Raw genomic sequence first — 14,681 nt, forward strand, 5'->3', positions numbered from 1 at the left:
TGTCTGAATTGTAGCCTTCAAAATATAGTTAGCTTATATAATACAGAAGAGGGAGCAACTACCAATGGAATCTACTAACCAAGAGTCAGAGGCAATGACTCATCCAATCCTCGTGGTTACCCTATAAAATACAAATTGGGATAAGATTTTTAAAAAAGTGAAAAGAACTCGATCTTCACTAGATCTGAGGAAATGCAAGGCAATATGGTTAAGAAAAGGGAAGCTCTCTGGCCTCCATTCTCAGTTGTGTTTCGTTTCCTGCCTTGGTTCCTCCACAGATGCGGGCAGATCTGCATTGCGCAACAAACACTTCGGTGTCTTTTCTTGCTTTCTGGCAGGAACGTGACTTTCCATGACCAGCCAGTGCTACCCACAAACTACGCACAGCTGTTTCTCCGTGCCCAGCTGGTGCAGTTATTTAAACCAAGGGACTTGGGAGGCTGGATCAGGATTGGATGCCCATTGGCTCCGCCCCTACCTCAAGGGTCCTTTGATTGGATGTGGCTGAGCTCTGCCGGCCTATGGGTAGGCGGTGCGCAGGTTCCCGGAAGTGGCGCCCAGGGTCAGTGTGTGCTTCTGTTTCCGAGGTGGGCTTTGGGTCTAGTGTTCCCGGGTGCGATGAGCTCCTTCCAGGGACAGATGGCGGAGTATCCAACCATCTCCATTGACCGCTTCGACAGGGAGAACCTGAAAGCCCGTGCCTACTTCCTTTCGCACTGTCACAAGGGTGAGTGAGCTCCTCTCGTTACCTATTTCAGGGGCGCTATGGTCTGAAGAGGCAATGGCAGAGGTCGGCACCTGGTGAGGGGAGGACAGGCTGGGACTCCGCGAGGCACTGGGAAGCACTCCTAATGCCAGTTGGCGCTTAACCTCTGGCTTTATTGAGCTCCTGGTCTGTACCACCTCTGTAACCCCAGCTCCTAACCCCAGCTCCGGTTGCAATCAGACCTGGACGCTGTGGTAAGGCAGAGCTGTTAGAAGTGCTGGTTGCTGTCCCAGCGGAGGGTATGTTTGGTAAGGCTTAATTAATTAGCTCATGCCCAAACTTCCCTAATTCTCGTTTATCTCGAGTAAGGAAAACACGTTTCAGAACGTCTACACCCAAAGACATTAGGTAAGAGCGAAATGCCCCTCTCTCACACAGGCACGTGTTTCAGAAGTTCTACATCCCGGAGATATTTGGCAAGAGCCCAAGATCGATCTGTACATCTATCTCTGTCTCTCTGTCTCTCCTCCTCCCTCTCCCTCCCTCCCTCGCTCCCTTTAACCCCCCCCCCCCCACACACACACAAATGTTTCTCACACTATACTCTTGGGTGTGTGTGTGTGTGTGTGTGTGTGTGTACAACCAGTCGATAAGCTTGGCCAAGTGTCCCCCATTTTTCTTCTTTATTATTTACTTATTTTAGGTTGTGGGGCAGAGCTTCACGTATCCTAGGTGGAGTCATATCAGCCCACCCAGGTTCTCATACTCGCACTTGATCTTCCTGCGTATGTCCCCTGACCCAGGTGGGACTTGAATAGCTTTCATCAGCTCAGGGTCTAACCCTTTTTAGTGGTTCCTGTTCCCTACTCTGAAAGGTTCGTCATGTGCAGAAGAGCCAAAGGCCTGTGGGAATCTATTTGCTCAGAATGGTGAGCCTTAGGTAGTTTCTCACAGTAGGAAGCTTACAAAGACAACCCAGCTGTTGCAGGGAAGAGAAATCCTCTAAAAAACCAAATCAAACAAAACATGGTTATGATTTCTAATTCTTTTCCTTGTAGATCACATGAAAGGATTAAGGGCTCCTTCCTTGAAAAGAAGGCTGGAATGCAGGTAATTGGCTTTGTTACTTATTTGTATTTAAGTAGATATCTTAACTGAGAGATAACACCTAGGCAGAACAGGACATACACCCTAGCAGGGTAGCCTGTATAAACTTTATGAGCTTATATAAACATTATGTGGCTTCCACACAGATAAGAAGTTGAACACTACCATGTCCCAGACCCCTGTCTAGTCTTACCTGCTTCTTCTCCAAGAAGTATTTCCTATTTTGAGTTTTTGTCACAATGAGCTAACTTTGGATATTCTTGAATTTTAATATAAACAGGTGGCTTAATATGGTGGTCTAATCACAACATGGAGGAATCAGGAGGATTTGTGAGTTCAAGGCCAGCTTGAGTTACATAGTGAGAACTTGTCTTAAACAAATGAAAATAAATAAACAGGATCATATACTGGATAGATTAAGACATCTTCAATATTTTTCAAAGGTTTATTTATTTTTTTATTTTACATGTATGCTTGTTTACCTGTGTGTAGCTGTCCTATGAGTGCTAGGAATTAAACCTTGGCCTTCTGGAAGAGCAGCCATCTTAACTACTTGAGCTATTTCTCCAGCCCTGTCTAGCTCTTACTATTGTATTTCTGTGATCCGTCTGTGTTGCTAGCTGATGTACCTTTGTTTTTTTTGTTTGTTTGTTTGGTTTGGTTTGGTTTGGTTTGGTTTGGTTTTTTGAGACAGGGTTTCTCTGTATAGCCCTGGCTGTCCTGGAGCTCACTTTGTAGACCAGGCTGGCCTCGAACTCAGAAATCCACCTGCCTCTGCCTCCCGAGTGCTGAGATTAAAGGCGTGCACCACCACACCCGGCTGTACCTTTGTTTTTGTAAGAGTATGTTTATGTGTGTAAATGGTGGTTCTGCTAGCAAGAATGCTAGGCCGGAGAGGTGGCTCAGTGGTGAGCGATGGCTGCTGCGATGGGCCAGACATGATAGAGGTTGAGAATGTAGTAGTTCACTGTCGGACAGAGTTTTGAGTCAAGGGTCAGTCAAAGAGGGTCACTCCAGAGTGTAATCAGGCTCTGATACAACAGGGAGGAGCAGCCTTGATGAACAGAACGTCAAACAACCTCACCGGAAGCACGTTACGGATTACTACACAAAAGTTCCTCCAACCAAAGCCCCTAATCTAATGTAGATGTTTTGTGAAGGAGATCATCCTGCCCTTCGGCTTTTACCCTTAGGGTGCACTATTTGCAGTATTCAATAATGCAAGACACTCCAGGCATGCAAAGGATGGAAACTTCCTTCAGAATAATAACTATAGATAACAGAAAACAATCACTGTTTTCTACAGTGATTTCTTCTAGGTCAAAGTACTTCTAGGAAACAAGTCTTCATTCTGATGCCCACCCTGGGTATAGGAAAAAACAACTATTTCATTCTAATGTTTACCCTAGATAGAATGATCCTACGAGAATTCTACTGCTGTCTACTTGGAGCTGGTGTCCTCATTAGAACTGCTTGGTAACTTTTAAAATACCTGTTCTTATTACTTCTAATTTACAGATGAGGAAACAAAGAAGCCAGGCAGGTTAAATTAGTTGCCCAGTGTCACAGAAGCAGGGTGTGGCGAGACCAGGGTTTTAACCAGGTCTGAGCCTATGCATCCACTCTATTGCTGTGTGACACATTACCTTGTAACAGAGTGTTTTCAAATGATACCCAGCCTCCAGTTTCTCTGGGGAATTATGACAGTGCATAGTGGGAATTTCTTGTTTCTGCCTGCCTAGCATCAGGCAAGACTGAAATTATCTGAAGATAATTCTGTAACCTGGGAAGACACACATAACAGCAACAAGGCCTAGAATAGCCGGTTTCTTGAGCTTGTCTGTCTCTGAAAGGTTTCTTTAACCTGGGACGGTTGGTTTTGTTAATAGAGAATTTAGGTTTTAAAACTGTTCGTCCTGGGACAGACATGGAGGAATGTGCTTTCAGTGAAAGTCCTCACGAGAAAGATGCACTGACACATCTCTGTGCATTAGGAGCCAGCCTGGTCTACATAGCAAGTTCCAAGTTAGGGTGACATAGTGAGTCAGCATTGAAATAAACAAACATACAAGCTAAACCCCAAGAGAGTCAGGAGGCAGGCAAATTCCCCTAAGCAAGCTTTAAGACTCTTGCAATTCGCTGGGATGGCAGTGGCTCATGCCTTTAATCCCAACAGTCAGAAGGCAGAGATATAGGTAGTTTGAGACCAGCCTAGTCTACAGGGCGCGTTCTAGGATAGAGTGCCATACAGAGAAACTCTGTGGTGAAGAAATCCTACAGCTGCTGGGTGTGCTAGCGCATGCCTTTCATCCCAGCATGTGGGAGGCAGAAGCAGGTAGATCTTTATGAGTTAGAGGCCAGCCTGGTCTACAGAGTAACAGCCAGGGCTACACTGTCTCAAACCCAAAAAAAAAAAAAAAAAAAAAAAAAAATCCTGAACTTACAGAGATCTACCCAGTTCACATGAGGGGATATAAGTCCTCTCTTCCTGTTCCTGGGGGAATGTGTGGGTGTATCAGACTTGCTATATAGCTCTGGCTCAATCAAACTTGCCTCAAACGTGTAGCATGCATGTGCTTACCACACAGTTTTTTACCTTTTTTTTTTTTTTTTTTGGTTTTTTGAGACAAGACAGGGTTTCTTTGTGTAGCCCTGGCTGTCCTGGAACTCACTCTGCTGTAGACCAGGCTGGCCTTGAACTGAGAAATTTGCCTGCCTCTGCCTCCCAAGTGCTGGGATTAAAGGCATGCGCCACCACGCCTAACACCACACAGTTTTAATGAAGGATTTTGCTGTCCATTTTCTAAGAATATAAACAGATGTGTTTATACTGGTGTGGAAATATAATCTACCGTGGTGTATTCCTGATCTCCAAACTATACCTTTTTTTTTTTAGAATTTAATGTGAAATTAATTCACTGGAAATATGAATACAAGGACTGGATGTATAGCACGGTGGTAGAGTACTTGACCAGACTATGCAAGGCTCTGGCTTTGCTCTTTTGCATACATAAATAAGTAGATTTATGTGAAGCAAAAAGCAGACTTTTCTGTTGTCAGCACCCCTTTTCTGTTCTCTAGAAGCAGATTAGCATTTGGCGGTATCCTTTCTAGATGTACCTGAACTCACATAAACATTGTTCTTTTTTACTTTCTTCTGATGCTACACTTCCAGCCCCCAGTACATATGTGTGCTTACCAGCACGGCATAAGACAAGTGGTGGTATTTCTTAGGAAGCAGAAGGCCCCTACGTGTCCCCTACTCCTGAACCATGGACAGGGCTGAGAGAAATAGTTGATGCTGTACTGGTACTGTGCTTGTTGTGGCAAAGCACCTTAGAAAAGCAATCTAAAAAGGCGATTTACTTTGCCACAACCAGGCTGTGGTTGCCTGGTCCCATTGCTCTTAGGCTCCTGGTGAGGTGGGAGCATAGCAATGGGCAAGGCAGATGAAAACTGCTCGCCTCCTGCAGACATGAAGCTGAAAGCCAGAGACAGAAGGGACTGGAGACAGTGAAGTTTGTTCATTCCACCTCCAGGAACGCTGTCAGTTCATGGCCTATCACAGGATTAATGTATGGATTAGGTCAGAGGCCTCATGTACCTCCAAAGCGCCACCTCTTTCTGAACATTACACTGGAGATCCAAGCCTTAGCACTGGGTTTTGGAGGGGATTTTATTTCCAAATCACGGCAGGTGCGTTGGGAGCCACTGTCAGATTGTTGTCAACTGATTGTTATTTGCTGGAGAAAAATGACATTCTGCACAGAGCATTGCAGACTCAGCAAAGTGGCTTGTTTTGAATTGTGCTGAGACAAGCTTTTTTTCCCCTCTGTTTCTGTGTTTTGCTTTCAGCTTGAAGGTCTTCCTGTACTGTTCTCCAGTCACTAAGGAGCTGTTGTTAACTAGCCCAAAGTACAGATTCTGGGAAAACAGAATTGTAAGTCAACTGTAATTCAAAAAGTTGTAAGTTTTGAATAGCACCCCTTTGTTGTATACATGGGGAGTATTTTTAGAGGCATCTTTTGAAAAATCATTGGAATTACTCAAACCACCTTTCTTCATGCATGTGAATTCATCATGAATTAGAATAGTGTCTGAGGTGTGACTCAGCAGTTTAGGAGGTAGCAGGTTTTCGATACTTGTTCCTCAAGAGTGTGATTTAGGTCTTAATTTACTCTCGGGACTTAAAGTACAAACAAGATGTGCTTGATTATAGTTTTTAAATCACAGGTTAACTCAGGAAGAAGAAACATATTTTAAAGGTTATAATAAAAAGGGTCGGAGCTGAGAGATGGTTCAATGGTCAAGAGCACTTGATGCTCTCCCAGAGGACCTGTGTTTGGGTACCAGCACCCACGTTAGGCATCTCACAACCCCCTGTAACTCCAGTTACAGAAGATCTGACTTTCTCAGTCCTCAACAGGCTCCTACACACAGGTGGCATTCTTACACACATGTGCATGCACAGACACACACACACACACACACACACACACACACACACAAATAAAATTAAATCTTAAAAAAAGGGAAAAAGTAACAATACTAAATATTAAATAAAGATAGAATGGAGCCAAACGTGGTACTACAGGCCTGTGGTCCCAGTGTTTGGAAGTTTGAGGCAAGAAGATCACAAGTTTCTTTTTCTGTGGTTCTGTGGAGTGAACCTAAGGCCTTGTGTGTGGCAGGCAAGTGCTCTACCACTGACCTGTATCCCAGCCCCAAGAACAAAAGTTTCATGTCATCTTGACCTACATAGCAAGAAAGAATGAGAAATAGAATGGATAACTTAGAGTGTGTATGTGTGAGTACGTGCGTGCGTGTGTGCATGTGTGTGTGAAAAAGAGAGAGAGAGAGAGATGGAGGGAGTAAGAAAGAGAGAGAGGAGAGAGACTCTTACTATATAGCCTTGACTAGTCTGGAACTCACTCTGTAGACCAGGCTGGCCTCAAACTCAGAGATCCACCTGCCTCTGCCTCCCCAGTGCTGGGATTAAATGTGTGTGCCACCATGCCTGGTCTAGAATCAATAACTTTTTATTGTGGAAAAATTAAATAGATCTCTCCTCCAGAAAGTAGTCAGAAGAAAATTGCTGCAACATATAAAATGCCAATGTGACAGGAAAAGCCCTGTTATGATCCTTCCTACTTTAGGTAGGACAGACATCTCAGTTGAGGCGCCTTAAAAACTTTAAGAAAGCCCAAAGGAAGACCAGTGCTAATCTAGATATAGATAAAGCAAAAGGATTGATTTTAAAAAGAAAGAGGAAAAAAATGAAAGAAAGGGAAGGAAGAACATATACCAAACAGAAGTCCAAAGTGCCAGAGTAGCTGTTTTCCCATCATATAGACTAGAACCTAAGGTCACAACCAACCAACAAAATACAACAGCCAAACAACAAAAATAACAGAGCTGCGTAACATCCAAGGAGGATGTTATCTCCTGTTTCGAGAGGGTATGAACATGTATGAACATGGAATCCCTCAACAAAATGCCTCTGACTCCTAACGTACTGACTGCTGCAATCCATCTGTCTGCTGCTCCACCAGAGAAGGATTAGAGTTAGGACTTAATAAAAGTCTGCATGAAGGGTATCATCTTGCTGATGTCTGACAGATGACAGCCTAAATCCTTTCTCTTCTGTCCCCTCTGCCCCACATCTGGCCTGCCTCTGGAAAAAAAAGAAAGTAAGATCAAAGCAAGCAAGCAAGCCCAAGCGCACTCCTTTACCACAGGCCAGGTGTGCAGCTCGGAGGCGGTGCATGTGAGCCTTGGGCGTCTGATCCCTAGTGCTACCAAAGCAATGGAACAGTACGACAGGAGCCTGTACGACAGCTTAGCGGGTAAAGCCAGCAAGCCTGATGACCTGCATTTGATCCCGGGGTTCATACAGTAGGAGAGACAGACTCCAGCTTTGACCTCAAAGTGCTCACGGGCCCCGCCACTGCACAGTCACGGATTAAATAGGAGGAGTCTTTTAAAAATAAAAGACAAAATGACTTTCTGTAGACTGAGTCTACTACAGTCTGTAGTGATAATAGAGTCCAAAGGATGACTAGGTAAGGAGGTGAATTCTGATAACTGGACTTGATCATGACAGCACAAACCAAAGGTGACTCTGTATCCAATAAGTATATGTGGACATTATGTTTCAACAAAAACAGCTGCCAATACCCATCTCTAAAGCCACAGAAGCCCCCTCATTCTGCTTGGGTGCTGCTCCCAGAGGATCCTGTGCTAGGAGGAGCATTTCATCATGCATGTTTGGTCTCCATATCCCATCTGCCAACTGAAGGATGTCTGTCCAAACCTGTCATGGCAGCTAGGCTGCTCTTCCTTTGCCTCTGGGATTGGCCCCGTAGTTGCCATAAATTAATCTGTCTGGGGCAGTCAAGGAGTGAGGAAGACCAGACACAAGCTGGAATTCAGACATCTAGAGTCTGGGGGAGCTGCCCTGTCAGAGTCTCCCTCGAGCCTCGATGCCGATTGTCTGCTTTGACCCTGCGTATGAGTTATACTTACATTGGCCCCTGGCTGGGGAAGTGCAATCCCAGTACTGGGGGACTGGAGACAGGGGGATTTCTGGTGCTCACTGGCCAGCACCAGGTTCACTGAGAGAGGCTGTCTCAGAGAAGAAAAAGATCATCAAGAAAGACACCTGACATGAACCACTGGCTTCCATAGCACAGGCACACGCACAGGCACACGCACAGGCACACGTACAACCCAGGAGTTCTAGCTAGTTCTGCTGCTTTAGCTCAGTGGCAGAGTTCTTAACATGCCCATGCGTGTCACCACACACATATTCATGCAAATAGAAAAAGTAGAGAAAATTAAAGTTATCAAAAATCTCTTCAAACCACATCTGAACATTAGTCCCCTTTCACCTCCTATATAGTCAAGATTTTTACTAGGCTGTCACTGAAAGTCAACCAATAAAAATCTCTAAACACCTCAAAAAAAAAAAAAATCACTTCAAAACCAGTCTCAAGCCCGGGTGGTTTCATGGTGCATCATGAACTCAATGCTTTTCATGTATAAGTGTGATATGTTACTAGTGCGTGTGTGTGTGTGTGTGTGTGTTTACTGATTGTGTTTGTATGCAACTCACTGGATATGTGTGTGCTGAGTATGTGTGCTAAGTGTGTGTATGCACCAAGTATGTGTGTGCTAAGAGTGTATGAGTACTGAGGATATGTATGCTCTTTGTGTGTGTGCTGAACCTGGAACCTATGGCCTTGTGCATGCTAAGTGCTCCAACCCTGAGCTGCAACCCCACTGTAATAAGTGTGTGTCTTATTACAGCATTTTTCACTGTGAATTCTACTGAGATCAGGAATGGTTATATGAAATCAGAGTGTATACATGGAATCAGAGCGTATGCATGGAATCAGAGCGTATGCATGGAATCAGAGCATATACATGGAATCAGAGTGTATACATGGAATCAGAGTGTATACATGGAATCAGAGTGTATGCATGGAATCAGAGTGTATATATGGAATCAGAGTGTATGCATGGAATCAGAGCATATACATGGAATCAGAGTGTATGCATGGAATCAGAGCATATACATGGAATCAGAATGTATGCATGGAATCAGAGTGTATGCATGGAATCAGAGCGTATGCATGGAATCAGAGCATATACATGGAATCAGAGTGTATGCATGGAATCAGAGCATATACATGGAATCAGAATGTATGCATGGAATCAGAGTGTATGCATGGAATCAGAGCATATACATGGAATCAGAATGTATGCATGGAATCAGAGTGTATGCATGGAATCAGAGCGTATGCATGGAATCAGAGCATATACATGGAATCAGAGTGTATGCATGGAATCAGAGCATATACATGGAATCAGAGTGTATGCATGGAATCAGAGTGTATACGTGGAATCAGAGTGTATGCATGGAATCAGAGTGTATGCATGGAATCAGAGTGTATACATGGAATCAGAGTATATGCATGGAATCAGTGTATGCATGGAATCAGAGCATATACATGGAATCAGAGCGTATGCATGGAATCAGAGTGTATGCATGGAATCAGAGTGTATGCATGGAATCAGAGTGTATACATGGAATCAGAGTGTATGCATGGAATCAGAGTGTATGCATGGAATCAGAGTGTATGCATGGAATCAGTGTATGCATGGAATCAGAGCATATACATGGAATCAGAGCGTATGCATGGAATCAGAGCATATACATGGAATCAGAGTGTATGCATGGAATCAGAGTGTATGCATGGAATCAGAGTGTATACATGGAATCAGAGCGTATGCGTGGAATCAGAAGTGCTTCTCTGCTTACTCTCTTTTCAGATAACAATTGAAATTGAAACTCCTACGCAGATATCTTTAGTTGATGAGGCTTCGGGTGAGGTAACTGTATAATAAATATTTTGTATTTTCTTCTTAGTGTTGATATGATTAACTTTCTCTTTAATTTAGAGTGCTTGTTTATTCATAAGGAATGATTTATGAGTGAAGTACATTTTAGAAAAATAACTACAACATTTGGGAGTGTTTTGATCCCTATATACTGGGTTCTCTCACTGTGAGCTGGGGTTCTCTGACAGTGGCCTGGGGTTCTCTCACTGTGAGCTGGGGTTCTCTGACAGTGGCCTGGGGTTCTCTCACTGTGAGCCGGGGTTCTCTGACAGTGGCCTGGGGTTCTCTGACAGTGGCCTGGGGTTCTCTCACTGTGAGCTGGGGTTCTCTGACAGTGGCCTGGGGTTCTCTCACTGTCTCTCACTGTACGTTCTTAGCTATCATTTCCTGGTGTCTTCACACAGTGGTTAAAGTGAAACCCTTAAGGGAACTAAGCAGTAGGAACACCAATCACAGTCAACAGCTTCTTCATCAACCCCAGGCTTCAGGGGATGGAGTCATTCAGCCATAGAGTGCTATAGTTATTTCCAACATTACAAGGATTAAACATGGTGTATCTATTTTTTAATTTTTTGCCTTTTTTATTTTTAGTTTTACATGCTCATGATGAGAATGCTATTTGTTAATAGTACACAAAGTCACTGTCACATTTATTAAGTTTCTTATATCTCAGATATAAAGTAGTGGTTAGTTAATGTTTCTTGAAGCAAATTCAAGTATAATGGTTATCTCCTTCTAAAATAATTTCCTTATTCTAAAATATAGTCTTGGGCTGCAGAGTTGGCTCAGTGGCTAAGAGCACTCACTGGCTGCTCTTTCAGAGTCCTGAGTTCAATTCTCAGCAACCACATGGTGGCTCACAGTTATGAGATCTGGGGCCCTCTTCCAGCACACGGGTGTACTTGCAGATACTCATACATTAAATAAATATTCTTTAATAAATAAAGTCTCTGCCCAAGTCAATAAAATTTATTTTTCAACTTTAAATTTAGTACTAGAACTTTTTAAAAAAGATTTATTTTATGCATATGAGTACACCGTAGCTGTCTTCAGACACACCAGAAGAGGGCATCAGATCCCATTACAGATGGTTGTGAGCCACCATGTGGTTGCGGGGATTTGAACTCAGGACCTTTAGAAGAGTAATCAGTGCTCTTAACTGCTGAGCCATCTCTCCAGCCCCCGTACTAGTACTTTTTTAATGTATTGTTTTAATAGTAAATAAGACTGCAGATCTACCTTAAACAAAAGGCCCCCACCCCCACCCCCGGAGATGACACTGAAGTGTAAAAGGGATTTTCTGTTTTCTGGCAGCTGACTTAGCATTTGCTCTGTAGTCTCATAGCACCGCCATGTGTGGCTTTACTGTGTGCAACTCTGTGGGTGATTCATGCTTGTGACCATCATCAGAAGAGAGGTGACCTTTTGGATGCTTCTCCTTCGGAGAAGGTCACAAGTATTTGTCAGAATTTCATCCTGATAGAGCCAGGTCTAATAGGGAGTGGGGATGAAATGTGAAACAAGGAGGGAAAGAGAGAGGGGGGAGGGAGGGAGGAAGGGAGGACAGGCAGACAGGCAGGGGAACAGGCCTGAATCTTTGTGGCTTGGGAGGGATATTTTTATTGGCCTTGTCACCTTCAGATGGTTCCTCCAAACCCAGCAGTGAGTGGTAAGGCAAACTCTTGTGAGCAGTCTTGTGCCAGTGGTTACGTACCTTGTCCTGAGCCTGGCTTTTGTGCAGTGTGTCCTGCCCCAGCTGGAAGACCTCTGTGGAAAGGGCCTGCAGGATGAGTAATGGGAGTGGAGGGTGAGGGGTTATTATTGGGCAGTGAACTGTTACAGACAGAGCTCTGTCCCCTTCTTGGAGGGCTGGAGAGTCCAGGCTCTGTCCTAAAGGGACAATGCCATGTACCGGGTGACTGGAATCAGGCTGTGTCTACTCCCGTAGTCAATAATAGCACCATTGCAGTATTTATCGTCATACAGTTCACCCATTTGAAGTCTTGATGGCTTCAGTACATTCACAGAGCTATCTCTACAGCACCACAGTCAATTTTAGAGTAATCTCATCACTCAGGACCCCTGGACCTAATCCAAGCACTCCTACCCCTCCTGTCCCAGCTCCTGGTAACTGCCATTTCCTCTCTGTCTCTTTGGACTAGCCTATCTGGGGAATTATTCTCCACCATGCGACTTCTTTCTCTGAGTGTTTTTCAAGAGGCATTCGTGTATATGGGTGGCATACTTGTATAGATTTATCTTTATGGCCAAATGGTATTGCATGGTGTGAACAAAGCTCATGCTGTTTATCTGTTTATTGGCTGCTAGACATTTTGAAGTGTTTCTGCTTTGGGGCTGGTGTGGGTAATCATGCAATGGACATCTGTAAAGAAATGTCTGTATGGGCATTCTCCTGAGTGCATACCTAGAAAGAGACCCGGTCCTGTCATAGCTCTGTTACGGGAGTAGACAAGGGTTCCACTTTCTCTGGGTTTGGATCATGAGGGAGTAAGAAAGAGGTATGTTCTTGTGATACGTTGTGAATTTAGCCACTTCCTAATGATAACTTCCATTCCTGTTTTGTTTTGTTTTTTTGTTTTTTGTTTTTTGTTTTCTTTTTAGAAGGAAGAGGTTGTTGTGACTCTCTTACCAGCTGGTCACTGCCCAGGATCAGTTATGTAAGGGGGCCCATCTGTTTTTGTTTCTTTCTATATATATATATATATATACATATCATATTTGTAGAAATAGCTTTTTAGGATTTAAAGGTATTATATGAACAGAAATAGATACTCTTTTTCTGGCAGTGCCTTTAATCTTTATTTCAAAATTGAGCTCAGGAAACTGAGATGAAGGCCATATGGAGTGTGGATGCCTTTAATTGATATTTCCCCTGTGACTTTGGCCTGTCTTCTCATGGGCATGTCTCTCTCCCTGGAATGCAATGATCTGAGTGTATGTATGAAGTGTTAGACTATTACAGGCTACACCTAGTGCTCGCCCACCCTGCCATTTATTGTATTTATCTCATGGGGAAAGGTGGCATTACTTGGGCTTAGCTCCACACTGGAAGGGACGTGTTGGGCAAGGAGGCCTTTGCTGCGATTTTAGCCTTTGCTTGCTTTCTTAGGACTTTGTAATTTGGAAGTCATTGAGATTTACTTATTTTTCAGGTTTTTATTTCAGGGCAGTAATGGAACTGTCTTATACACAGGAGACTTCAGACTGGCAAAAGGAGAAGCTTCCAGAATGGAGCTTCTGCACTCTGGAGGCAGGTATAGCACTTTCTGTAATTCTTGGCTGTGTACCTTGAGTTGAATAAATATGTGTGGGTGCATGTGTGAGCACACAGGCCCCATCATTCCAAGCTTTTGTCGGATTAGATATCAATTTGATTGTAAAAGTTGTAGTGAAGCTGGTGTGGTGGTGCATACACACCTTTAATCTCAGCACTTGAGAGGCCGAGGCAGGCAGACAAATCTCTGAGTTCCAGGTCAGCCTGAGTTCCTGGACAACCAGGGCTACGAAGTGTGACCCCATCTTTAAAAAATAAAAATTGTAATAGTAGCACAAATTTCCCTCTTTAAAATGAGGTCATGCAGTGTTCTCTACGCAGAATGGAATGATGGCGACATAAATCGATATAAGTCACTGGATCAGGTGTGCAAAAGCCAATATTTTTACGTTTTATTCATTTGTGCATGGGTACTTTATTGTATAGAAATTGTTTATCAGTAAAGTTGATGAACAAAATGTTTGCAAGTGAGATGGAACACCTCAAAAATAACTGAGGGTCTATCTCATTTTATACACAATTATGTCCCACAAAATGGTTAACACTATTTTTTTTTTCTTTTCAGAGTAAAAGACATCCAAAGTGTGTATTTAGACACGACTTTCTGTGACCCAAGGTTTTATCAGATCCCAAGTCGTGTATGTTTCCCTGGGGTGACAGATATGCCTGGGGTGATGAGTCTCCTTGGGGTAGTGGGTCTGCCTGGAGTGGTGACCTGGGGTGTGGCCACTGTCTTGTTGGGAGGGTATAGCTGTCCCCTGGGGTGTGATTACTTCTGAATGTCACAGAGGAAACAGGTTATGTGCGTTTCTTCACAGTATCACATTTTGTTGGTGTCTAGGAGCAGTGTTTGAGGGGCATTTTGGAGCTGGTTCGGAGCTGGGTCACTAGGAGTCCGCACCACGTCGTGTGGCTGAACTGTAAAGCAGCTTATGGCTACGAGTATTTATTCACCAACCTAAGCGAGGAGCTGGGAGTTCAGGTACCAGTTCTTTTCCAGGCCCTTCCCATCCCTTCCTCTCCCCTCCCCCAAATCCCCCGAAACCAGGGATGTGGGAGCAGCTTGCCTAGACACAGCTGCAGCAGAGGCTGGCCCCCTGGGGCTCTTCTCATCTTTGTAGGGGCCTGTCCTCACAAAAGGATGTCACAGCCCACAAAGGGCAGAACAGG

The 14,681-nt window shown here is 44.0% G+C and overlaps 1 protein-coding gene across 25 annotated transcripts in view; it reads left to right on the forward strand.

Annotated features, from left to right (window-relative positions):
* The first annotated feature begins 461 nt into the window (after nucleotides 1-461).
* Dclre1c (DNA cross-link repair 1C) overlaps nucleotides 462-14,681 on the forward strand; it is a 50,151-nt gene continuing 35,931 nt past the window's right edge. For 5 of the 25 annotated variants that reach the window (NM_175683.4, NM_001110214.1, NM_146114.3 and 2 more), the window contains exons 1-8: nucleotides 532-727; nucleotides 1,765-1,816; nucleotides 5,669-5,753; nucleotides 10,148-10,207; nucleotides 12,839-12,894; nucleotides 13,390-13,491; nucleotides 14,077-14,149; nucleotides 14,353-14,493. In NM_175683.4, coding sequence (NP_783614.1) covers nucleotides 619-727; nucleotides 1,765-1,816; nucleotides 5,669-5,753; nucleotides 10,148-10,207; nucleotides 12,839-12,894; nucleotides 13,390-13,491; nucleotides 14,077-14,149; nucleotides 14,353-14,493 — 678 coding nt within the window. In that variant the 5' untranslated portion in view covers nucleotides 532-618. Of the gene's footprint in view, nucleotides 728-1,764; nucleotides 1,817-5,668; nucleotides 5,754-10,147; nucleotides 10,208-12,838; nucleotides 12,895-13,389; nucleotides 13,492-14,076; nucleotides 14,150-14,352; nucleotides 14,494-14,681 lie in introns of those variants that run through there. The other 20 variants (XR_865928.2, XM_006497462.3, XM_030249529.1 and 17 more) reach the window with 17 other exon arrangements.

This window comes from Mus musculus, chromosome 2 (genome assembly GCF_000001635.26).
Source record: "Mus musculus strain C57BL/6J chromosome 2, GRCm38.p6 C57BL/6J".
Classification (NCBI taxonomy): domain Eukaryota; kingdom Metazoa; phylum Chordata; class Mammalia; order Rodentia; family Muridae; genus Mus; species Mus musculus.